We start from the raw sequence: 27,495 nt of genomic DNA on the forward strand, positions 1-27,495 counted from the left end.
GTTTTGGTTGATAGCAGCCAAAAACATTGTAAGGAACATTAGAGGCTGTGTAATTTTGCAAAGATTGTGTTTCTATGCATTGTATTCATCAGTCTACATGAGGAAAAATGATAAGAGAAAAAGATTTAGCAGACTGCACTGCCAGGGATGCTGGCAGTCTGCCAACCACACCGAGGTAGCAGCCATTCCACCTCCTTGACAGTCTGCAGAGCGACACTCCCTCCCCTGCCAATCAAAAGAACAGGCGCCCTCTGAAACCTGCAGCGCGCAGTCACACCTGCTCGAGGTGTGCTTGCTTTTCCTTCATACAAAATATTTGTGTATCTGCTAGCGGGAGGTGAAATCTTTATCTAGCACATGAATTGGAGAAAATAGCATGTTAATTTTTGACATGACAATAAAGGCATAAAATCTTCGTTAAGTGTATTTCACTATATTGCTTGTAATTGTTTACTGGAATGGGCTTGTTGCATTACATTTCTTTTTACTACATTATTTTATATATAGAGAGAGAAAGAGACAGAGAGATACAGAGAGACAGAGAGAGAAAAAAACAATACATTCTTCACTGTTCCTAGAAGTGGACATTGCCTCCTGTCTCTTACCGTCTCTTATAATACAGTTATTTGGTTAGGATAGCTTCTAATGTTCTATTATATGACTTATCATTTAGGTAGTTTAAGAAAGTGAGAGAGAGAGAATATATAGTGTCCAATTAGTGGACTTTCTGAACACAAATGGGAAAGGAAGAGAAAGAAAATAGTGCTTCCTTCTAATTTTGCAATGGGACATATTATCCTTGTCCTTTGGAACAAGAAGTCTATTTGCTTGAGGAACAGAGCAACCTCCCAGAAAGGAATTCATTCTACATGAAATAGAAGTGATGTGCATAATTGCTGCCCCAAAATGCACGTTGGCTGTCTGAGGGGTGAGGAGATTCTCAGTATAGTGTGATGATTTCCCTTGAAGTAGGGAAATCAACCAATTCCCTATAGACTTGTGACTCATGAGTGAGTCTTAGGGAAAAGGACACCTTCTGTTGTTGTGGAGTATAAAGCAATAGTTGAAAAGAAGAAAATAAAAGAAAGACCTCCTTCTAATTTGGCTTCAGTCCCCAGTGGAATCCGACGTGCACTGAGTAATGGACAAGAAATATCAGGGGTGATGGGACCTACAGGAAGTGAAAGTACCCAGAAAATGTGGCACAACTGTGGATGCTGGATGGATGCTTTCATGATGCAGAGCAGAAAACAGAATGATCATGGACAAATCTGAAGGGAAACAGCAACAGAGGAATAAACAGGTACTGGCATATTGAGTTACTATTTATTCATTCTTTAAGCCAACACAGGCAATATGCTATAACCCCTACATCTGTACCTCATTTGATCTCTATAGCAAGTCTTTAAATAAGATATTATAATCCCCATTTGGCAAATGAGGAAAGTGATTATTTAAGAGCAGGTGTTTCGAGGAAAGTACCCATTTATGAGTATCATCCTCCTTTCACACATGAAAACGTGCAGTGACTCTCTCTCAAGGAGCTCTGGAAATGGAAAGATTGGATTGTAAATCAATTTTAGAAGAACAAAAGCAAGAATTAATATCATTAACAAGAATTTATAAATAGAAAAACATATGGTAACTGTTTATACAGATGCCTAAGATGGTGGCGGAGAGATTGTTAGCTGCAAAAGATTTGAAATGAAATTGTAATTTAAGGTAAGATAAGGCATAATGAAATGATTAATAGTAGTAAATAAGAACCATTGAGAGAGGAGGGAACAATGAATAATATGAGAACTGTGACCAATACTTTAGGTAAGTATCAAAGGCTTATGTCATGGCTATACCCAAGAAAGAGAAGGAACATTTCAAGAATGCCTCTCCATGGTAAACATAGCACAAGTGATGACTTACACATTGACAATTTAATTCTGGAAAGATCTTACTCTCCCCCTCTGCCTCTCCCACACTACCTCTCCACCGTCTTTTTATACAGATTTGAAAAGTAGGAAGCAAAAGAAGGCAGAATTTCAAGCCTCATGTGCTTTCACTCCCAGTTGTTTTCTTACCAGCCGTAGCATAAAAGTTTTGTCATCACAAATCTTCCTAACAAATTAAGTGGAAGTTTGTTTTTTTTTTTGAGGAAGAACAGCCCTGAGCTAACATCCACCGCCAGCCAATCCTCCTCTTTTCCTGAGGAAGACTGGCCCTGAGCTAAATCTTCCTCTATTTTATATGTGGGATACCTGCCACACCATGGCTTGATGAGTGGTGCTAGGTCCACACCTGAGGTTGGAACCAGTGAACCCTGGACCCCTGAAGTGGAACACGTGAACTTAACCATTGCGCCATTGGGCCAGCCCCTGGAATTTTCTAAACTGAGAAAAAAAGGTTAAGCGATGTATCCATAAATACACAGTTAATAGGTTACAGAGCTGGGATTCAAACACAATCTGTCTGACTTGAGGAGCCATGTTTTATTTTTTATCTTTTTATTTTGAAATAATTGTATATTTAAAGCAAGTTGCAAGATAGTACGGAAAGGTCCCATGTACCCTTTACCTAGTTCCCCCCATGATTACGCTGTACATAACTATAGCATAACATCAATACAGGGAATTGCCATTCGTGCAAAGTGTGTGTATAGTTTCATGCCATTTTATCCTATGTGTAGATTTGTGTAGCCACCACCACAACCAAGATACAGAACTATTCCATATCACAAAGATTTCCCTCATACTACCCTTTCACAGCCATACCCACTCTTTCCCCTCAACTATCCCTAAACCCCGGCAATCACTAATCTGTTCTCCATTCTATACTTTTATTACAAGAATGCTATATAAATGGAATCATACAGTATGTGACCTTTGAGATTGACTTTTTTCATCAGTAGATGCTCTTGTAGTCCATTCAAGTTGTTGCACATATCAGTAGTTTGTCCCTTTTTATTGCTGAGTAGTATTCCATGGTATGCGCATACCATGGGTTGTTTAACCATTTTCATGTGGAAAGACATATTGATCATTTCCCTTTTTTGACTATTACAAATAAAGTTGCTCTGAACAACTATGCATATATTTTTGTGTGGACATAAATTTTCACTTCTCTCAAATAAATGTCCAGATATGTGATTACTGGGCCATAAGGTAAGTGTCTATTTGTGTTTTTGTGTGTTTTTTTTAAGAAACTGCCAATTGTTTTTTTCAGAATAGGGAGCCATGTTTTAATCACTCATTTTAGCGTTTCCTAAATGTGAACAAATGGCACTCACATTAGCTGTGATAGCCAGCCTCCAATGGTCCCCAGTAATCCCTGCCTCCCCCTAATATTCACAACTTTGTGTAATCTCCTTCCACATTTTACTAAGGTTGGAATGGATGGCCAATAGACTATGACAGAAGTGATGCTATGTACTCCCAAGACTAGACTATAAAAGACTAGCTTTTCTCTCTCTTTCTCTCTTTCTTTCATCATTTGTTCTAGAGGGAGCCATCTTGTGAGAAACCCTATGAGAGAAGCACCGTGGTGAAGAACGGAAGCCTCTTGCTAAAACCGCACGGGAGAATTTAGAATTGAACTCTTCAGCCCCAGTTAGGTCTTCAAAAACCATAACTCTGCCCAATACTTTGAATGCAACCTTATGAGAGACCCTAAGCCAAACTCAACTAGCTAAGACACTCCAAGATTCCTTACACACAGACACACACTGACACACACTCACACACTGTGAGATAACAAATTCTTCATTTGTTTTTGTTTTTGAGGAAGATTAGCCCTGAGCTAACCGCTGCCAATCCTCCTCTTTTTGCTGAGGAAGAATGGCCCTGACCTAACATCCATGCCCATCTTCCTCCACTTTATATGTGGGACGCCTACCACAGCATGGCTTGCCAAGCGGTGCCATGTCCGCACCCGGGGTCTGAACTGCCAAACCCCGGGCCACTGAAGCCGAACGTGCACACTTAACTGCTGCACCAGTGGGCCGGCCCCAAATTCTTCTTGTTTTAAGAGGCTAAGTTTTGTGTACCCGTTATGCAACCATAAATAGCAAATATATATTTTGATACAAGAAATGCAGCGCTGCTATAATAAAAACTTAAAATGTGAGAGTAGCTTTGGAACTAGATAATGAATGGGATTGAATAAATTGCAAGGACTTTGAGGAGAGTATTAGTGAGGTTTTAAAGTACCTTGAACATACTGTTCATAGAACTTTTAATTTTGTGGAAGCTGGAGGTGAGGACTTCAAAGAAAGTGAGGAAAATCTTACCAGGAACAGGCAGGAGAGAAAGAGAATCCTTGTTCTGTAGTGACAGAAAGTTTAGCTGAACAACTACCTGCAGAAATATGGAGGGTAGAAAATATGCTTCATGCACTGGATGATTTATCTAAGATTTCCAATTAGCGTGTTGAAAGTGCCACCAAGTTTCTTCTTACTGTTTAGAATAAAATGCAGTAAGGGAAAGCTAAGCTAAAAATGAGGGAGGGGACTGTTAAGCAAAATCTTATAATCTAAATAAGTTTAGCTCCAAGATTCCCGGTGTCTGTTAGATGTCAAACAAAGGTAATATTAAGAAACAGCTTCCAAACAAAGCTCAAAGCTAGGGAGCTCTGAGAAAAGCATATATAAAGATGAAGCAACGGTGTGCCTTTAAGACCTCAGAAAGATCAAAGTTTATACCTCAGACAAAAGGCCCTTTTTAACAGGGTGCCTTACAAATCCTCTCAATCAAATGAGAGTGGTTGAAGAAGATTTTAGGGGGCCAACCTTCAATGTGATGTGGGTCCTGGTAATAATTCTTTGGAAATCACACCTAAAGCACAAGCAACAAAATAAACAAATGGGACTACATCAAACTAAAAACCTTCTATACAGCAAAGTAAACCATTAACAAAATAAAAAGACAACGTATAGAATGGGAAAAATGATTCCCAAGTCGTGTGTCTAATAAGGAGTTAATATCCAAAATATATAAAGAACTCATACAGCTCAATAGCAAAAAAAACAAATAAGCCAATTAAAAACGGGCAAATAACTTGAATAGACATTTCTCCAAAGATGATATATGAAAGGCCAATAGGTACATGAAAAGAGGCTCAGCATCACTAGCCACTAGGGAAATGCAAATTAAAACCAAAATGAGATATAACCTGATGCTTGTTAGAATGGCCATCATCAAAAAGACAAGGGATAACAAATGCTGGTGTGGATGTGGAGAAAAGGGAACCCTTGCACACTGTGCGTGAGATTGTAAATTGGTACAGCCACTATGGAAAACAGTATGCAAAATCCTCAAAAAATTAGAAATAGAACTACCATATGAGCCAGTAATTCTACTTCGGGGAATACAAGGAAATGAAAGGAAATCCAAAGGAAATGAAGACATTAACTCAAAAAGATATCTGCACTCCCGTGTTCATAGCAGCATTATTTATAATAACCAAGACATGGAAATACCTGTGTCCATTAATAGATGAATGAATAACGCAGTTGTGGTATACATATGCAATGAATTATTCATCTATAAAAAAGCTGAAGCAATCTTACCATTTGTGACAACATGGATGAACCCTGAAGGCACTAAGCAAAGTGAAATAAGTCAGACAGAGAAAGACAAATACTGTATGATCTCACTTATACGTGGAATCTAAAAAACAAACAAACAAATTCATAGAAGAACAGATTAGACTTGTGGTTGCCAGAAGAAGAGGATGGGAGGAGGAGGAATTGAACAAAGATGGTGGAAAGATAAAAACTTCCAATGATAAGATATTATAATGATAAATAAGTACTAGGGATGTAATGTACAATATGGTGACTATAGCTGACATTGCTGTATGATGTATAGGAAAGTAAGAGCATAAATCCTCTGTGGTCTCATCACAAGGAGAAATTTTTTCCTTTCTTTTATTTTTATTGTTATCTATATGAGAAGATAGGTGCTCGCTGAATCCATTGTGGTAATCATTTCACGATGTATGTAAATCAAACTATCGTGCTATATGTCTCAAGCTTTTCCAGTAATGTATGTCAATTATTTCTCAATAAAACTGAAAAAAAGAAAAAAGAGAGAGAGACAGAAGGCCAGAGGTTTCTGAGTACAAACTACAGAAGAGAGCCTTGCATTTTTATGACCTAGGTTATTGTCCAATCAATGAGTCGTTAGACTTTTATTATTTTAATTAAAATTGGTTCACTTTAATGAGATAAAATATATTGATTCGCACTATTCTCTTCAGAGTCTTGATGGTTCTTCTAGAAAGTAGCAGTCTCCACCTTTCTCGTAGTACCCACAGATTTTGTTCAGTCTCTTTCTCTCGGCCTGATTCCTCTTTGATTTTACTTCTACATGACTTTTTCTTTTTATTCATGCTTCTAAGTAATTTTATGAAGAGGATACCCCACCCCTGAAAAGTATATAACCAAGAGCCACAACTACTCTATGTTTGATAAATTTAGAAAGGGTCCCTGCTCGTTCAAAATGTACTCATTCTCTGCATTGCTACTTACATATCTGGGCTCTTAGTTTCAATACATTTTAATTCAAACACTGTCATTTTGACCACACATCTAAAATGATTCTCTTATTTTACTATCTTTTTTCATTCATGTGTTTATTCATTTAGTAAAAAATAACTTAGGGCTTGCTGTGTATTAAACAAGTTGGATTCGAAAGAAAGAAGGAAGGAAGACAGAAGGAAAGAAAGAAAAAGGAAGGAAGGAAGAAAGGAAGGGAGGGAGAGAGAGAGGGCTAGAGGGAGAGAGAGAGAGAAAGAGAAAGAGAGAAAGAGAGAAAAAGAGAAAGAGAGAAAAAGAAAGAAAAAAAGAAAGAAAAAGAAAGAAAGAAAGGACCCTCCTCTCAAACGTCCTACAATCTAGCAGAAGGAATTGAAAACTACTAAGTTCACTAAAATGTTATAGGTGTTCATACAGCAGTAAGTATTTAAAAATAAAGCTCATTCTTTTCTATATGAGTATTTTCTTCCAGACAAAGTTCATCTGTTTTTTAAAGTTACTTGGTAATCACTGTCCTAACTTTCTTTTATTTATTTGATTTGGTGTATTTGAGATGTAGATAATTAGATATTTGGGTTACAAAGCTCACGCTATCATGCCCTCTCTCAGCTCTGAATATGAAAAAAAAAAACTTCACAAAACGTCTATAATTCCCTTAAGGTGACCTTAGAATATCTTTGAACAGCATCTTTGGCTCACAATTTTTGTGTGTAATATTTCTGGGTATTAGGAAAATTCAATATGAGCCAGGTAAAACACGTAAAGAGTAAAAATCTAAACGTATGAAGAATACCAAGTAGCAGAAAGGATGTTACCATTCTTTTTACTACCCGTGTATAGTAGGTACTGCGTTATTCATGGAAAGTAAATCCACTTCCATGTTATTTTATGGAAACTCTCTGGAGCAAAATATGCTATAGAGTTTATATTCTTTTAGATTTTAGAAAACTGACATATTTATTTCTCTTTTCAGTACATTAAGGGTTCAACAACAAAAGTTATGATAATTCACACTAGATATGATAAAAGAAAAGACTATCAATAGCCTCATAACACTTTACACAAGTTTACCACCATGATTTACAAGAATAGCCTGTTTTTCAGAGTGTTGGGTGTTTCTTTTTGGAATTTAGAATTGTCAGTAAATGATTGCAAATCTTCATTTAGTCTATTTTACAGACAAGGAAATTGAGGCTTACAAATATAAGTTACCCAGCTTGTCAAGTATTGGCCAGGTATAAATACCCAAGGTCACTGTATGAATACTTAGTAGGAAGAGTTCAGTTCAACAGAGATTTATCCAGCGCAGATTCAAACTCCTGCTTGCCACATTTCATAGTCCTTGCTTTCCACTACCCCAGGTAGTGTCAGTTAGTACAAAATATATTCTCCACAAGGTTTGGTGTTTGGAAATGTAATATAGTATTATTCTGTTTGCATGATAATAATGTGTATTACAATAATTTTATTCTAGAAGATTTGCTTTTGTTAGGAATTTCCTTATTCAATTTTTGTTCCCACAAAATACTTATAGACGAGAATCGGACTCTGATGCAATTCTCACCTGCTCAGTTATGCTTAAATAACATAATTAAGAAGAAGATGCAATAAAGAACTTTGTAAGTTAACTAAGTTTTCATTAAAGTCCTAAGAAATTCCTAACTCCAGAAGGGAGGATGTGGCTCTCCTCAGATATGAGTTAACCATCAAACAGTGCTTTATAAGAGAGCTGAAATTTATAGTCCCAGCAGTTTTTCAAAAGCAGTCTAAATTTGGTTGCTAACTGTGATTTTCTTTATTTTCTGAATGCAACCTCATTTCAAAAAGTCTTTCCATACAGAATAATTTCATAATGGACAAAATTCGCAAGATTTACTGGATCATCAGTAAAGTACTTTCCTTCGCTTCTGATGAAGTCGTTCAAAATGTCCTAATAGCAAGCAGTCATCCCTCTGAAACACCGTAGGTGGGAGACCCTCCCAAAATATGAATGTTTAAGAATGTAACCTCACACAACAGGAGCTTGACTTCTTGGCTCCTGATTTTAATGATGTTTTCCCTCATTATACAGTAAGATAGCTTCATACAATATAATTAATGGTTTTAGTCACACACTCACTTCAGAGTAAAGGGCAAACAAGATGAAATGTCTGGAATGGGTGTATATTTTAAATTAATAAAATTATTTTATCCTCCCCATTTACAAGAGAAGCTCGCTGCAGAACTAAAGTAAATAAACTAGCAATTACTATCCAATTATCTACAAATACGTGTATGATTTAGCTCTATTTGTAAGGATGCCAACAATGAGAAAGTTGAGAGTTTCACAATTATCTGACAAAGCCCCCATTCTCTTTACTCCTCCTCCTCACTCTCAGGCTTCAAAAGATCAAATTATCACTGCTGAATAAATTATCTTAATGCTATACTACTGCTTCTAAGGAATAAATTGTTTCACCACCAAAAGAGAAAACGTGGTCTCAGCATCTAAACAGAAGCGAGGGATCCAGAGAGATCAAAAGAAATGCAACCTTCAGTGTGTGCTAATCACTGTATAAGTTTGAGGTTTGCAGAGTTAAATCCTGAAGAGACTGATGACTTCCCCCGAGGCTCAGATGTGGTAGAAATCCTGGACCACTCCTTGGTTTCAGCCTCTCAGACTCTGAACAGAGAACCCAGCTAAGCTGAACCCAGACTACTGACCTATGGAAACGGTGAGATAATAAATGTTTTGTTTGAAGTTGCTAAACTTGTGGTAACTTGTTATGCAGCAATAGACAATGAATACAATTACTATGTTTATTCATTAGAAAATTCAATACTGTAAAAATGTTAATCCTCTTCAAGTTAGTCCAGAAACAGATTGACATATATACAGTCACTTGATTTCTGACAAAGTTGACCTTGAAGTGAAGTGGGAAAAAAAGATTGATTTGATAATTAACAGATCTATAGGAAATCCACATGTGGAAAAAGGTATCTTTAGCTTTATCTCACGACATAGTCAAAAGTCAATTCCAGGTGAATTGCACATCTAAACATGAAAGGAAAAAACAATAGAGCTTCTATGCAACATCATGGCCTTGAGGTTTGGCAATTATTTCTTAAATAGGACAAAAAAAATCACTAACCATAAAAGAAAAGTCCGATTGATATATTAGATTTTATTAAAATAAAAATTATTTCTCTCCAGTCGTTAATGAAAAGCAAGCCACACAGTGGACGCAGATGTTCACAATACATTTATTTGACCAGTGACAAGCACATAGAATGTATAAGAATCTTATAAATCAATAAAAAAAAACAGACAACTCATTTAAAAAATAGGAAAAAGTCTTAAATAGGTACTGCACAAAATAGGAAATTCGAATGGTCAATAAATACATGAAAAGGTTCTCCGTGTCCACATCCTTGAAGGAAATGCATATTAAAATGCAATATTACTACACATCAACTAAAATGGCTAAAATGAAAAAGACTAATACTATCAAGTGTTGGCCAAAACATGGAGGAACTTAAAAACCAACTCTCATGTACTTCTGGTGGATATAAAATTGATATAAAACTTTACAAACTGGCAATATCTTCTCAAATGGAATACATCATACCTGATAACCTAGGACATTCCTAGGTTTGTATCCACTGGAAATGTATTCATATGTGTGCTAAAAGGTAGGTACAAAGAATGTTCATAGCAGCACTATTAGTAATTGCCAAAAACTTAGAACAGAAGACTTTTCTAACAAAGAAAATGAACCTTGCTAAACAACACGTCATAGTCGAATCTCACAAACTATTTTGAGTAAAGTAACCCTGTCGTAAAAGTATACAGACGTGATTTCATTTATATAAAAATAAAAAACAAAAAAAACTAATTTTTGACAGTTGTTATGGACTAAATGTTTGTGTCAACTCAAAATTCATATACGGAAACCCTACCCTCCAACGTGATGGTATTGGGGGGCCCTGTCAGAGGTAATTCGGATTAAATGAGGTCATGAAGGATGCCCTCGTGAATGGGATTAGTACCCTTACAGGAGTCACAAGAGAGCTTGCTGCTCTCTGCTCTCCACCATGTAGGATACAATGAGAATTCAGCAGTCTGCAACCCAGAAGAGGGCTTTCACCCAAATTTGACCATGCTGACACCCTGATCTCAGACTTCCAGCCTCCAGAACCGTGAGAAATAAGTCTCTGTTGTTTATAAACCACCCACTCTATGGTACTTTGTTATAGCAGCCTGAACAGTCTAAGATAGTGGTATAGAATAATGATTAATTTTTAGAAGCTTAATCACTGAGTGGGCACACAAGACATGTTTCTGGCGTACTGATAATATTCCGTTTCTTTTTTCATTTTTTTTTTTATTTTGAGGAAGATTGGCCCTGAGCTAACATCTGTGCCAATCTTCCTCTATTTTATTCAGGATGCTGCCACAGCGTGTCTTGACGAACAGTGCTAGGTCTGTGCGTGGGATCCAAACCTGTGAACCCCAGGATGCCAAAGCAGAGTATGCGAACTTAACCACTATGCCACTGGGTCGATCCCTCCTTTTCTTGATTACATGGTGTTTTCACTTTATAAAAAGTCACAAAGCTGTACATTTCTGATTTTCCACTTTGTGTATGTGTTATGCTTCAATAAAATATTTATCAAGTGGTAATCCAAAGAAATATATATTTGCTATATATCAGGTATGGCTCTTCAACAAGAATCCATCTGTCCTTATTAAATAGTGGGATTTCCTTTTCTAGCACCCCCTACAGAGTTAACCACACACACTCATAAACACACACACATCTGCAAATATTGTTACATTAAAGATACATGTGTGAAGGATGACTGATGAACATTGATCTCTGAAGAACTTTTACTGTTGTTGTGCACCCCACATGTATAACGTATGATCTGTAGTTTCTTTGATGTAAAAGATTTAATTTTTATAAAGTTATAAAATGATTTATTTTGATTGAGACTGACCTAAGTGAAATGGGAAATCCCTAAATAGTGACCTATAGCCTTCAGGCTGATAAAAATCATCATGAGGATAACTTGTTATTTTGCAAGGTGTGATAATCAGCTTCTAAAATGCTCCCCAATGATCCCTGCCTCCTAGTATTTACAACTGTGTGCATTCCCTTTCCCTTGAGTATAGGCTGAATCTAGTGGCTTGCTTCTCATGAATAGAACACAGCAAAAGCGAGATGTTGCTTCCAGATTAGTTATAAAAGACTGTGACTTTTGTTTTGCTCACGTGTGCTTTCTCACCATCTCAGTCCATTCTGATGAAGCCATGTGCTATGTTGTGAACCACTTTTTGGAGCAGCACACATGATAAGGAACTGAAGGTGGACTCTGTCCAACAGCCAGCCTAACAACCTGAGAGGAACTGAATTCTCCCAACAACCACATGAATAAGTTTGGAAGCAGATCCTTCCCCGGTCAGGACTTCAGATAGACTGCAGCCCCAGCTGACAACCTGACCAGTGCTGGGATGGATCCTCAGCCAGAAGACCAAGCCAAGCTATGTCCAGGTTCCTGACCCACAGAAAATGAAAGATGGCCAATGTCATTGTTTAAACCACTCAACTTTGGGGTAATTTGTTACATAGAAAGATAAATATATGATATATCAAACTATGCTACTTCTTTACTTTATTCTTTAAATTCTTATTTCCAATTTTAGTGCTTAACATATAATCATATACAATATAATTATATATAATCATATATTACATCTAAGTATATATCATATGTATATATACTTATATATAGTAATAGCATAATATTAATATATTAATACATACAAAATAATTATTTTATTTCTTCTTGTTATTAAAAATAACCGTATGTAACTTTAATTCAGTTATATTTCAAAGCTATTTTTGATGCCTGCTTTCATTGATCAGTTTAACACCCAAGAATAGTCAACTAGTTTTAAGTATATTTATAGTAATTTCTTTAGTAGTTCTAAGTGCATTGGTCGCACATTTTGTTAAGTTTGAAACAGATAAACAAGGAAACAAATCTACAAGGAACATATGCAATACATGAGTGGTGAAAGGAAGATATTCAAACGGTTGTGATAAAAATGAAACAAATTATGTATTATTTTACTGACCATTTATCACCATCTATCAGATCGATAACCTTTCTTATGCATGAATAAATTAAATATCTGTTATATTATTTTAAAGCATACTTAACTTAAAATATTTTTTCTTGTTGTCTATTTACTTTTACATTTGACACACTTATTTCTCATTTTTCATTTTGGAAAGTATGGTCACTGTAACTATGGAAAGGTCAAAGAAAATCTTAAGTCTCTCTCCTTCAGTTGCTTGTAGGCTCATTTCTAAAAAAAGACATAGATGTGTGTCTTCATTTATCTTTCCTTAATCCCTGTAAATTATGGAAAGTTATGGATGGAAAAGTAGATGAACAGATGGAGAAAATGAAGCATAGAAAAGCTCAAAGTCAGAGAAGTCAGAAGTAAACTCAAGTTTTTTTAACAGTCAAGTCTAACTTCTTAATTTATTTTTATTTTTTTCCCATGTAAGTAACTCTTACAGGATTAGGTTATCTAATACCAAAATAATAAGGTACAAACACATAACAAGTATATAAATTCTCAGGAAAGCTATGCTTAAGACTGGATATGTGCCAATAAATCTAAACAGATCTAACTTATATTTTGAATCTGCTGTAATTGTCTAAATATTTGGTAATATTTAATCTTTAAAATATTTCTATGGGGTGGACTAAGGGTGCACAATTTCTTAGTCTTTGTAAAATATACAGAGTTTGGGAAATCTAAAATAATAAGCATTTCATAACTTTCAATGAAAATGTAAAACTATCAGCAATAGTTTTTATTTTTTTTTTCTGAAATTATTCCCCGTCTTCACCCACTCTATGACAGTTAATCCAGTTTTCAGAGAAAAAGCACATGGCAGATACAAAGAAAAGTATTTTTCTAGGTTTATCTTTCTAGCATACTTGTGTTCATTTAGAATTTGTTCAGGTGTTGATTTTAAAAGTTCCTTTCTTCATGCATAATAGTTACATATATTTGGCAAGAACCTCAAATATCTAATCTATTTCCACAATTATAAAAACAGGAAAGAGGTTTTCCATTCAATCAATGGATGTGTTTATGGGGTCAAGGAGTCTTCCTCTTTATTACCAGTAGAAAAGCAATCTACAATGCTAGCAAAGGCTTGTGCCTACCCAATCTTCATTTAACAAAACGTGGCTTGCTACTTGAAATTTTAAGGGAATTGTATTTTGCAGGAACAAAAACACAATTGTTAGGATCATAAATGACTTATGTGATATCGTTTGCAGATTTTGTTAGTTTATCTTCTCTGGGCAGAATGCAAACTATTGAATGAATACGGGATATACCTTTCTTTGCAATTTGAAGGCATTATTAGCCTCATAGTCAACATTTGCTTCATAACTTTCTCAAAATACTATTTTCTTGAGGTCAATAATGGAGTTTTGTGATTTTTTAAAAAAATATATGAATATGTAGTATTCCAATTTCAACAATGATCTACAGTACTGGTGGTCCAGAAGTTGCCTTGCTAGGGTTATCTAAGACTCTTTACTTTTTTTTCTAGACGTGAAAAATTCATGTTTTACACCTGTGAGGGGAACAATGGTACAAAATGCTGATGGGATAGTTTCTGTCACTCATGCTTTAAATTGAGGGACTTTGCAACAAAAGGGGGCCTCTTAAGGCATTTTGCTAGTCTGTACAACCAGCCAAAGAAGGACTTCCTTCATGATATGTTTTCATGAAACATAAAGCTAAAATAGTGTGAGATGGTTAGTTTAAAAAGCAGTAATAAATGAGGCTTCAGGTGGGGAGGCATAAATAGTGGGGGAAAATAAACATTGGAGAATAACATATATAATCTGATCCCATTTTGGAAAACTAAAAGTTTATAAGCATTTATATTTGCATACATCTCCATAGAAAGCATCTGAAAGAACACATAGTAGTTATCTCTGGGTAATTAGACAATTGATGATTTTGTTCTTTTTTCTTCCTATTATTTCTAATGTTTCTATTATAAATATGCATTACTTCTTTAAAAATCGTGTAATCCAAAAAATTGTTTCTTTTAAGTGACCATGAAATAAACATTCACTTTTTCCAGTCTGAAAAATACTGTAGTAGATGTCAGTATTACATTGGTGAGTAAGATAAATGTGGCCTCTATTCAGGAGGTGTTCATAGTTTAATAGAAATGATAGAGTATCAACAAAGAAATTCTAAGAACACATAGTAAGTATAATCACAAGTTAGATATAGAGTTTTGTGAGAGCACATATTGAAGATATCTAACATAGTCCAAGAGCTAACCATGGCAAAGGAAGAGAAATAAGAACTATAATTATAAGAAATTCTTAAAAAGATGGCAGTTTTCATTGATTAACCATATTTCATTTCAAGTTTAAAATATAAAGTATGCTCATATTCTATTTCAACATTTTATTCCCTTAACCCTGGGGATGAAAAAGCTAAAGTACTATATGCCCTAGCCACAACCTCCCCGCACTGGGGTATCTTACCATTAAAATCAGTGGGTGGATTGTTCACATTTGAAAAAGCCTAATCCTACAATTGCTTTTCGATAACCTCTTTTGGTTCAAAAACCATGTTGGGGAAACCTCATAGACTTAGGAACTCTCAATAACAACTCATCATTTATCAACAACAAAAGCGTCATCATTTAGAAAGAAAATGAGGCAATTATCACATCACTAGCAGCATTCCACTGGTTTACTCAGAAATATTCTTTGAAGTGAATATTTCGTGATTGCTTTTCATCAAACATTTAAAGTATTTCCTTTATGAGTTTCAAGTGGCACTGATACTGGTTGGTTTGTTGTGTTTGTACATATTCTCTTCAACTACATGCACTGTTTGGGACAAGACATAATGCCGTGGCATATGTTGCTAAAGTATTTGTTTCACTGTTAACTTGGGCAGTTTTTCTTGACACAAAATCCTGTATATTTCCTTTGCCCAATATGTTCAGTTTAAATTTGTCTGCCTGCTATTCTAAGAGGCTATAAATATTCAAGCAGGAACAATGATAATAAACTATGACCAATCTAATATATATGTGTGTGTGTGTATATATATATATAAATGTAAATTTTGACAAATATATTGACTATAACTATGATACGTATTAAAAGATAAACCGAATTCATTAAAATTTTGAAGAGTTTATGATGTTTGAACAAATACCTGTTTGAATCGGGCAGCACTCTACCAAAAAGGGCTAGGAGTCCTCTGCTGACAGTAGTTAGAGGAAAAAGTTTTATAAAGCAGACATAAAAGTAAAGCAAGAAAATTATTTGATTGACTATAGCTTTAGTGGTTGCCTTATTTAGGGAAGACTAGTTGGCTATTTATGATTGATTGTTCTCAATTTTCCATTTCTTAACCTTGAGGCTGTTACAGGAATTGATTCTGGCTCAAGTTTCAGTTTGCCCATGTAAGTAGGTTGCCAAGGCATTACAACGACCTCAGTCTAATTGCCTCCTTGTTTAATTACTTTAACATATGTAACCTGTATTTCTGTATTTTTCTTATAATGGTAACTTATACATTGGCATATTTTTGCATCCAAGGCTGCTTAGTAGGAAAGTCTGGGTTGTAATTACCCCTTTATGCCTTTCTGTTCTCCTAGGGAACTACAGGATTCTAAAAGTCAAGGCCAATGGAAATGAATCACTAACATTTTAAATTAAATACCAAAATCGGGAAATGCAAATCACAATTCTGATATCAACAGTAATTTATGCAAGTAGCCCACTTACAATTATCACACTTGATTTTTCTGTTCATAAAACAGATATCTTAACCTTAAGCATTGCATCCTCCATATGTGTTTCCATCTTTGGGCTTTTGAATATACACCAGCCAGGCAAGACAAATAATACTCTTTATAATACCTACAGCTCCCTGTGAGAACCGAGTAGATAGCCTACTGGGTTACCAGATGCACCACAGTACTACAAAATTAAAGGAACAGATGCTCTTCGTTAACCTTATTTTCTAACAAAAAATAAACAAAGTTTTAAAAATAGAGATTGAGAGGAAACTCAGAAATCTAATATCTCCAAATATTGGGAAGTTTGAAAGAGAAGGATAATTGAAAGTGCTGGTTAAAATCATAAAAGTAAAGATGAAGGGAATATTCTTTGATAACAAAGACAGACATCAGGAAGCAAGGGATGAATTTTGAGCACATAGATATAATGCATGGTGGTAAATATGGCATATGCAACAAAGAACAGGGAAAAAAGTTATCTAGGCAACATTAAAAATAACTTTTTAAATTGCTGAACTACAATGCTTGCTATAATATAATCTGTCAAACTGATTTTAAAAACAAGAAAAGAAACTGTTCAGTTCAGACAGGGTAAAAACACCTAATTTTAAGGAAATTGCAATTTAAGGATTTCAATACAAATAATGACAAAAATAATGTTTTATATGTAGTGACCCACGCATTGCCTTATAAGTAAGAATGATAAACTATTGGGAAGATGAAGAAAAATGAGGAGCTCTTCAAACTCCCTCATATTGCACCAGATAAACCACAACCAGATAAACAAAATCTTAAATTTTCTTTGTCTTCATAAAAAGGTTAAAAAATAGAAGACACACACCCAAGGGAGTGAATGTAAAACTGGTGAAATTTGAATAAGATCAATGGACTGCTTCGCTCTTCATTTCCTGGTTGTGATAGTGTACTGTAGTTATGCAAGATGTTACAGTGGAAGGGTACACAGGATTTCTCTGTGTGATTTCTTTCTACTGCATGTGAATCTACATATATTTCAAAATAAAAGTTAAAACATAAAATAAAGAAAAATAAAGGATGACCTGTATAATCGTATTATAGTTACTGTTCCAAGTATAATTTGTTCTTATAAATTTCCTTTAAATGGTCTTATACCCTATCTTTGAGGATATAATTAAAACCCTGGGCTAATATAATACAAAATTATTTAAAATTAGTGAACTAGGAGAATAATCAAGGACCCTGAGTGAGAGTATTATATGACTATGACCTGAAAAGAATAACTCAATAAATCTTAAAAAAGATATTAAGCCACTTGTAACCACACAGCTGAAGAAAGAAATCAAGAATCAAAATACCAGAGGCCATGAATCAGATGAAAAGGGGGAAAACCCAAAAAACTGTTTTAAATGTTAACTGGAGCAAAGGGCATTTGTAAAATTTTTTAAAAATATTAAATAGGATTTTAAAATTCCAAATACGTGGCAATACTCAAAACTAATGTAAAATAGGTAATAAACCCAAATGTAAAACTCAAGACCATTTAGCTCCTAGATCAAAATGTAGGAGAATATCTTCACAATCCTGGAGTAGAAAAAGGTTTTTCTGATTAATTGATTTTATTTTATTTTGTACAAGATGCAAAGAAAAACACTAACCATAAAAAATTATGAATTGATTTCACAAAATTAAATGTTTCTGCTTATCAAAAGACACTATTAGAAAATGGAGAAATAGACCTCAGACACAGATTGGGGACACAAATAAAGTCACAGTCCTCATTTCCAATAAGGGGTTCCTATCAAGAATATACATATAAAGAACTCCTACAAATCAACAACTGAAAATATGAAAAAATTTGATCAAAAAATAGGCAAAGGATTTGAACAGATACCTAAAAAAGACACATGAATAGCCAATAAGCAATGAAAAGGTGCCCAACATCCTTAGTCACTTGGAAAATTCATATTAAAACCATTAAGAGATACCATTTTGCACTCACTAGAGTGAGTAAAATCAGAAGGACTGGCAATAGTCAGCGTTAAGAGTGGAGAAATCCAAACTCTAATACATTGCTTGTGGCAGTATAAATATTTTGGAAAGGAGTTTGGGAATTTTTTAAAATATTAAATATATATCTACCCTATGCCCTTGCAATTCCACTGCTAAGAATGAAATTTGTGAAGGAGAAATAAAAATTCCACAAAATAATGTGAATAAGAACATCCATAGTATCCTCATTCAAAATAACCCATAAAATGAAAAGAACCTAAATGTCCTTTAACAGGAGAATGGATAAACAAATTGTGGCATATTAATACAATTGAATACTACTCATCAATAAAAAGAAACGTGCTATTGATATGAGCAGCAACATGGATGAATCTAAAAATACTATGATGAGCAAAAGTAGACAGACCCACACACACACAAATAAATAATTCATAATATATAAATTTCATCATGAAGTAGATTTATTAGAAGTAATACCTTTGGATTTATAGCTCAACTTGTTCATGAGAAAATAATGAACAATTAACCTCAGATTTCCAGTTGCCCTCAGGATTCTCTATTGTCAAAATCCATACCAATCTTAAACTTCTTCTATTGATTTTTATCTAGATTTATTTTCAAAAAGCAGTACAAGTGAGCACTGAAATGAATTTTCTCTAATTCACTTTGATGCTATTGACATTGCATCATACTCTGTTTACACAGCATACACAAATATTAATATTTTGCAGACCGTTCAACTCCAGACCTCTGAATTTACCTGGGAGAATGATTACAGCACTTAAAATTACTAGTTGAAATGTGAAATTTCTGTTTACTTCTAGAAACTTTGCACACCAATTCTCACTAGACATAACAATGACAAGGCAAAGAGTCTTGTTAGCGCAAAAGTATAGGACACCAGCACAAAACTAGTTCATACTCTTGCAATAAAAATATCCTCAGTGGCACAATAGTGGCATAATAGGGGATTCAAAATGGCAGGTGCAAACTTTCTGCGTATCCAGATATGTTGCAGCTCTAATAAACTCACCATTTTATCATGATCTTATCAGCAGGTGACTATTGCTCCCCAATCCAATATTCTACAGTGACTCAACTACTCGTCATCTGTGCTTCTATTGTTTCTTCTTCTCTTGTCATTACAAACTCTACATTCTTTCAAAATTTATTTATGTTTATTCAGAGCCTTTCCTGTCTAATAACGTCAACCTCACTAATGCTTTTTCTCTTTGTGTCTTCTGGCTTCTGTATGGCTTCTCTATTATTGCTATTTCTGTGTGACTTTTTATATCACTCACAAAAGAGGATCTGACTGAACCAGCCAGTTAGCATAGATGTCAGAGAATACCAGGGATGGTATAGACCGCTCCTATTTGTCTACCTTACAGACTATTGATCGTTCTACATGAATGACTCTGGATGAGAAGTTGGCCCTGCTCCAACTGCAGAGTTACATGGGACTGAACACAGTAATTATGCATCAGAAATCCCTTAGAAGGGAACTGTGAAAATGCCAGGCACACAGAGCTCTCCAGAAAGAACACTGTAGCCCGAATCCACCTTGCATGGCCTGCCCCAATACATTTATTTATTAGGGTGTCTTTCAGGGGCATCTCTTCTAGTCCACTGATCTGTCTTTGTGTTGGTAAAGCAATGCCACAAGACTAACACCATGCCTTTGAAACTCTTTAAATATCTGACGGTTGAAAATGCCCCCTCATATTCTTCATTTTCTAAATTTTCTTAACCATTTGGTGGATTTGTTTTGTTAGGAAGGAATTTTAGAAAAATTTTGTCAGTTTCCAAAAATTACACCTTGAAAATTAGGTTCGAGCTGCATTTTTATAGGTTACTCAAGGATATATTGGCATCTAAACTATTGAATCTTTTCAACAAGGCACTACAGTAAAGCAAAATCTATTGAACCAAACTCTTGTAATCCAGAAATTCTAATATTTCCAAGTGGCAAGCTGAAATTAAGCAAGAAAATGCCACTAGCAATATGGCTCAATAGCTACATAAGAAATATTTTGTGATATTTCAGTATATCAAATGATTTGCAAATATAAGAATGATATCAACTCTCTAACATGATAGTTCAGAGACTGGAAATATAAATACCGTTTGAATAATAACAAAGTAATGTCTTTGGTAAGCATTTACTATGTCCCAGAGTTCCAAGCGCTTGACATGCAGGGAGCATTTAAACCTCAGTGGGGGATTTATCAACCCGATTTACCAAATGAGGGAACATTTGCAGAGAGGTTAAGCAATTTCCTAATGTAACACAGCTGTTATATAGTGGAACCACAATTTGAACTCCAAGCAGTTTGCCTGAAGACCATACTCTTAAATATTATACTCAACCCATCCAGGAAACATGAAAAGCATCAATTTAATCTAGTAGAAGCATTTCTTTGTGACATATATCAACTTTTGTGTGTGTTAAAGAGAACTTTATAAAGAATGTGAGGTTTTGTGAGAAGAAAACTCAATATATTATAAGATTATTTATATTTCCCAAATCTTTACATGATTGTCAAAATAAAGTATCATAACCAGGGGCCGGCCCTGTGGCCCAGCTGTTCAGTTTGCATATTCCGCTTTGGCAACCCTGTGTTCGCCAGTTTGGATCCCGGGTGTGGACCTAGCACTGCTTGGCAAGCCATGCTGTGGTAGGCGTCCCACATATAAAGTAGAGGAAGATGGGCACAGATGCTAGCTCAGGGCCAATCTTTCCCAGCAAAAAGAGGAGGATTAGGAGTAGATGTTAGCTCAGGGCTAATCTTCCTCAAAAAAGTAAAATAAATGAAATAAAGTATCAAAACAAACCTGCTAACTTGAGAACATATTTTAAAGTTTGCCTTAGGCATCAAAATATTTTAAAATGTTAATCAATTTTTAAAATCATCACCCTAAATTGCCATTTTGCAGCTTTCTTTTTCTTGATTATCTTTTTTTTTTTCTTTTTAAGATTGGCACCGAGCTAACATCTATTGCCAATCATTTTTTTTTTTTCTTTTTCTCCCCAAGGCCCCCCAGTGCATAGCTGTATATTCTAGTTGTGGGTCCTTCTGGTTGTGCTATGTGGGATGCCGCCTCAACGTGGCCTGATGAGTGGTGCCATGTCCATGCCCAGGATCTGAACTGGCAAAACCCTGGGCTGCCGAAGTGGAGTGCATGAACTTAACCACTTGGCCACGGGGCCGGCCCCACATTTTTCATCTTAATATTCCTCTCTAATTTTTAATTTCAGAACAAGTCATTCATTCATGTATTCACTCAAAAACTAGCTACTTAGTATCTACTATGTGCCAAGCATCTTGATGCCATAGTGAGAGAAAGAGATGTGGAGCCACAATCTTGGCTTCCCTAGAGCTTACAATCTAACACAAAATCTGATAAACAGTTGTGATCAGTGCAATGATTGGCATGTGTGAGGTGCTATGTGAATACGTAGGAGTAGCTAATTCATAAGTAGGGTTGAGAAAATGTTTCCAGAAGGAAGTGACATCCAAACAGATCTCCAAGCATGAGTAAAATTATTATAGAGAAAGGATAGAGAGGCCTGACAGAATGACAAAATGACTAAATGTCCAGAAGTGTTAGGACTGGGTGAATAATTTGGAAAGGGACTGTCAGATGTTGATGGCCAAGTTTCTGGCTCCAGCGATCAGGTAATATTAATATTTCCTTAACTTCTCATTTTTAAACTATTTTTATACCCATTGTCTCCATTTAACCTGAGAACAATCTTTTGGGAGTACAAAGGTATTTTCCAGCTGAAAATATAAAGGGTTTACATGTTTCTCCTAAAGTCTCAGTTGAGGGGAAGGTGCTTAGTGGAGAGCACAAACACTTAAGTTCTTTTTACCATCATTTCTACCCAATCTTAGGACACATGTCTAATTCTACTGTCTAAAGTGCAATATGTCTCCTTTTACTCTATGTTGCTATCTAAATTCAGGCTGAAGTCATATTATCCCCTTTGTTCTCTAATGTGGAAATTGCTAACTGGCTCTCTTGACAGGAGCAATCCATCATTGCATCACGGCTGGCAGAACAATTTTGATCAACCACGTGAGCACCCTTATCGTTACCACCAATCACAAATGCACATTAATATTTTGTGTAAGGACCAAACAGATGCAGAAAGACAACGCCACTCTTCAAAAGGCTTCTGCCGGCCTCTTTCTTGTTTTGTCATCCTCCCTTTTGTTCTCTAATCCATATTGATATTTAGCAAGTTTTGCTCATATGTTTTAATCGAGATATAAAGGTTCATCTGATCACTGAAAGGTTGTGCATGGTCATGAGAATCCCTTTGTAATAGCTGCAGCTCCATGTACCTACACTGCCCCCGTACGATGTTAGATAGGAGTGAAATAACCAATGAGGACTCCGAAGCCATAGGGGAATTTTATGGAAATGGCGGCAGAGGTCACCACTGCTCTAGCTCAGCATGAGGCAGGCACCTCAAACTGGTTAAATTGTATCCACCCCAGTACTGGTGCTCTGAAGCAAATGGTAGAACCAGATGACGCCTCTCTGACTGCAAAGCAACTCCATATTTGCATAAAATATTGGCAGGATTCTGGGAAAATAGAAAAGCTCTGGGTTAGACTTCTATTCCTGTCCCTTGTCTCCATATCAGGACCACCCTGCAAAACCAGACAGTGCAAATGAACACTGACCTGAAGCTAGAAATCTTAGTGACAGGAGCAGCATTTTATCCTTGATTTGTTTCCTTGGATATTAATCCCTGTCTTTATCCACTGAAATTTCTCCAAATTCCAAACAAGCAGAGTTATAAGCAGGGAAAAGCAGAATAGGTAAATGGCTGGAAGTTTATACTTAGAAAACCTTTGTAAAACAAAGTGCAATGTCTAGCAGACCGTTCTGTTTTTTCTTAATCTTACCTTCTTATAATTGAGTTTAATTGTGCTTTGTAAATTCTTGAGGATAGTTCAGAAGTACTGAAATTAATCTCCCACACCTCCATATCCAGGAACTCTGTGTAGAGCACGAAGATCGTTTTTACCTTAGTGATTAGTAAAGGCCGTACAGGCAGCACAATGAACACTGGCTTTGCAGCCCGTTGGACCAGTGGCTATTACAGTGACTTTGAGAGAATAATGTTAAATTATTTGTTTCCTTTCCTGTCAATAAAATGGTTACTTAAATCCCTTCCTGAAGGGTTTTTTTAAGGGTGAAATGAGAGAATGGACACAAAATTCCTGTCAGGGAGTGATGGCTCAACAAAACTTCCTTCCCTCAGGCTGGATTTCCTTAGCAGCAGCTCAAGGGTATAGCTTTTACCTCAACTTGATCTCAGTTTCTGTTGGGAATTTTATTTTAAACTGAAGGGCATTTTCTCTTTGCTTCAGTTCTTAAGCAAATTCAATACATTTAAATTATTTCGCTTGATCTTCCTGCCTCATCTTCTCTTACAGAGAAATGAATCTGACCTTCCCTCCAAGCTACTTGTCACTTGTTCCTTTCTTCAGTCCTTAGATGAATGTATTTCTGTTCTTAGCCAATGATTTCAAATACAGTTCTTTAGGTAATACATATCTTTTAATTGTATTCAATTAAACAATATGTTGTACTAAACCCATTGTATTACAATTGTATTTCAGTAACACAATGAGTTTGCTCGTCCTTTGGTTAGTTTGCATCCATGGTTGTGGTAAAATCAAAAGTGTACCGAATCCGGAGTCAGGAGACCTGAATTCTAACCCTGACTTTGACAGTAATGAACTATATGCACTTAGGTAACTCACTTCTCCTTGACAGGCCTCAAAGCTCTCTAAGAATTTTAAGTTCTGGGATTTTTCACTCAGCTGGGCTCTGTCATTCAGGGTCTTGTGATTCAACTTTTGCAGCAATGCCATGCTCCATTAATGACATTATGTTGACTTTCCATGTTTTTCAACCCATGGCCTCAAATGACTGCTTCCATTTGTCCTTGTGTGTTACCTCTGGCTTCCTTTCCCTTTTCTTCTCTTTCATGGTTTTCCCATCTACGGAAAAAGCTTAAAAGAAAGAGATGTATCACCGACAGTAGGTATGGGTCCATGCTAACTTCTATTTTGGGTTAAAACTAAGAGAACCTAATGCATGACATTGTAAAATTATAAAAATCAAATCAAGTTTCACAACAATAGGTATAGAATAGTCTTACTTTTGCAAAAACAAACAAACAAAAGATACCCATACATAATTAGTTATATGGGTTAGGATTTAATGTAGAAAATGATCCGAAAGATAGCAAACAAAATTGCTAAAAGCAATTAGCAGAGGAAGAAAAAGTGTGAGATGGAGGAGCAGAAGTAGTCAGGGCTTAAATTTCTCCTATAAACTGTCCTGTGTTGTTTAACTGGTTATCACAAGCATGTGTTATTTTTATAATAAAAATACTGTCATAGGCTAATACTTATTTTTATTTATATAACATCTTTTTCACAAAGTGGCTTTGTAGTTTGCCTACTATTGGGCATAAAGTTATTAACAAGATAATGAGTTGAGGTGGAGGAATGTTCATTAGTATTACACAGGCAATGCCTTGGTATAGCCAGGGGTAAATCTATTTTCAGCGGTGACCCAAGCAGGAAGTGATACTTTCTTCGAAAAGTGACTTGAGACTGCTATTCTCATTGCATCTATGGTAAGAACATTAATTATGGCAATTAAAATATAACTGAAAGGGGAAACACAGGTAGAACTAAGTCTTTTCATTAGAGAAAGTACTGAGAGCTTGGCAAAAGCCAACACTGGAGTTAACAGAATGGAATAGGGTGGCAGGATTTTGCAGAACGTATTGGAGCAAAGAAAATCTTTCCAAAGAAATCAATAGATAAGGATTACATTTAAAGACAACTCTTTCAGAAAGTACATGAAGACTAATGACTCTGCAGATATTCATAAGGACACAGGAAAAAAGAGGACTTCCAAGCAAAGATAGTATGGTCCAACAGCAAAAATGTAAGAATAGCAAAAAAATTGGACTAGAATCGAAACACATTGAGTCATTAACAACTGAAATTCTTATCAAAAGCCAACACATGATGTGCATAAGTGTGTGATTTTACGCCTACATAAAGTACAAAGAGGTCACTTTCAGAGTGTGGGTTCCATCATGGTCAGGGTGTCAGGTTTATTTTGTTGTTGTCGTTCCCCCATTATAGTGTGAGGGCATCACAGAGTGTCTTAAGGGCAGCCCAAAGGGAAAGGAGAGAACAGTTGAATCTCTCTTTCAGAGCATTATAAATTTCAAAAAATCTACTCTCTCCCTCCCTGTCCCAAATCTTCTCCTTATATGTAAGCTCTGTGGAAGTGTACTGGCCCTAACAGGCTGGCAGTTTTCTCTATCTATAAGTGGAGTAATTTAGCTCCTTTTGCCAGCTGCAGCCCTAGTCATCAGTTCCAGGAAACCCTGACACCAAGGCACTGTCTATCTAAACTTACATTACCTATTTGATCATCTAAGTCCCCAAACACAATGAACACACCTTCTTATCTTATCAGCTCTCTAAGTAACACTCTACACAATTGAAAAGCTCTGGCCTTGGCTTTTGAGACAGCACTCTCTTGATTTTCTTCCCATCTTTCCTGTTACTTCCTGTCTGTCTCCTTTGCTATCTCCTCCTCCTCAATTCGAATTCTAAACATGTTTGTTCCTGTAGCATTTTTCTTCTGTAATATGTCCTCTCCAGGTGTGAGTGCATTCTGTGTTAAGGGAAATCAAATTCTTATTATACGCCAAATTTATGCTCTAAGTTCCAAAATCATATATCTAATGACCCATATTGCATATCTATAAAATAAGTAAATTTAATGTCTAATGAGCCCACTAAAATGGAATCAAACTTCCACCCCAAACTGGTTTCTTCATCTCCTAGCTCATTAAGTCACACACACATCCACACAATGGTCCCAAACAAGAAACCTAAATGCCAAATTTGTTTCCCCAATGCCTTTCAATTCACATTCCTTCCCAGCAAATCCAATCAATTTTATCTCCAACATAAATTTCAAATCACCCACCTCTTCTGCCAATTCTCTAGTCTAGCACTGTTCAATACAAATATAATGCAAGCAATCTATGTAATTTTAAATTTGCCAGTAGCCACATTAACAAAATAAATAATAATTTGTGCATGTCAAATTGATAATATTTTGGATAATTTAGTTAACATATATTATTAACATCAATTTGACATGTACAAATGTAAAAAAATATAAGTGAAATATTTTATGTTCTTTTTTTCTTACTGAGTCTTTGAATTTTGTTATGAGTTTTGCACTCACATAGCACATCTCAATTCACATGAGTCAAATTTCAGGTCTCAATAGCCACCTGTAACTACTGTATCGGACAGTGTAGCCCTAATCTACCTCAGCATCATCTACTGCCGGGAAAACTACAATAGACTCATGTCTGGGATTCTCACTTCTACCCTCGCCAACTCCCACCTCCAACAATATATTTTTCATAGAGAACTGAAAACAACATAATTTCCTGCTCCTGTGTTAAACGATAATGGGACAGGGTAGACTTTCCTATTCCTGTGATCATAATACTTAGATCAAGCAAAAGTAACTTAGCTGCTTTCTCCAGGAAATACCTGTACCCGGAAGGGAGCGCTGATGCCGCTAAACTGATAAATTACCAAGACTAACAAGCTCATCTAGATTCATTTCAAGATCCTCAATTCACTGTGTCCGCCCGTCAAAATGCACTATATCACCAAATCCCACCCGGTTCTTTCCCTTGAAAGATGCACTTTAGAATCACTCAGCACAGGTGTTATAATGTTATAAAGAGCCTTACCTAATTTCCCCACTTTGAGACACTAGTAAGACTGTCAAGGCGGTATTCTAATACGCTTAGTGCTAAGTCTAATACACTTAGTTTTGCTTGATTAATACATTTTTTGGAGGTGTTTTGGAAAGTTAACATTCAACAATAACAAGAGGGGATTGTTAAAATGTATATGGGATCTTGTTGTTCATCTGTTAAAAATACATCAATAGTTTCCAATGCTTTGGAACAAAATCAAAATGCTTAACATATCTGACGAGGCTAGAATAACCTATTTTCTGTCTAGCTCTCTAAAA

The 27,495-nt window shown here is 35.7% G+C and overlaps 1 protein-coding gene across 23 annotated transcripts in view; it reads right to left on the reverse strand.

The window, feature by feature from the left end:
* Positions 1–27,495, reverse strand: part of CTNNA3 (catenin alpha 3) — a 1,507,895-nt gene that overhangs the window by 256,290 nt on the left and 1,224,110 nt on the right. The window contains exon 14 of one of the 23 annotated variants that reach the window (XM_070225868.1): positions 23,934–24,410. The exons of 21 other annotated variants lie outside the window; for them this stretch is intronic. In XM_070225868.1, coding sequence (XP_070081969.1) covers positions 24,399–24,410 — 12 coding nt within the window. In that variant the 3' untranslated portion in view covers positions 23,934–24,398. Of the gene's footprint in view, positions 1–23,933; positions 24,411–27,495 lie in introns of those variants that run through there. One more of the 23 variants, XM_070225866.1, reaches the window with a different exon arrangement.

This window comes from Equus caballus, chromosome 1 (genome assembly GCF_041296265.1).
Source record: "Equus caballus isolate H_3958 breed thoroughbred chromosome 1, TB-T2T, whole genome shotgun sequence".
NCBI classification, from domain to species: domain Eukaryota; kingdom Metazoa; phylum Chordata; class Mammalia; order Perissodactyla; family Equidae; genus Equus; species Equus caballus.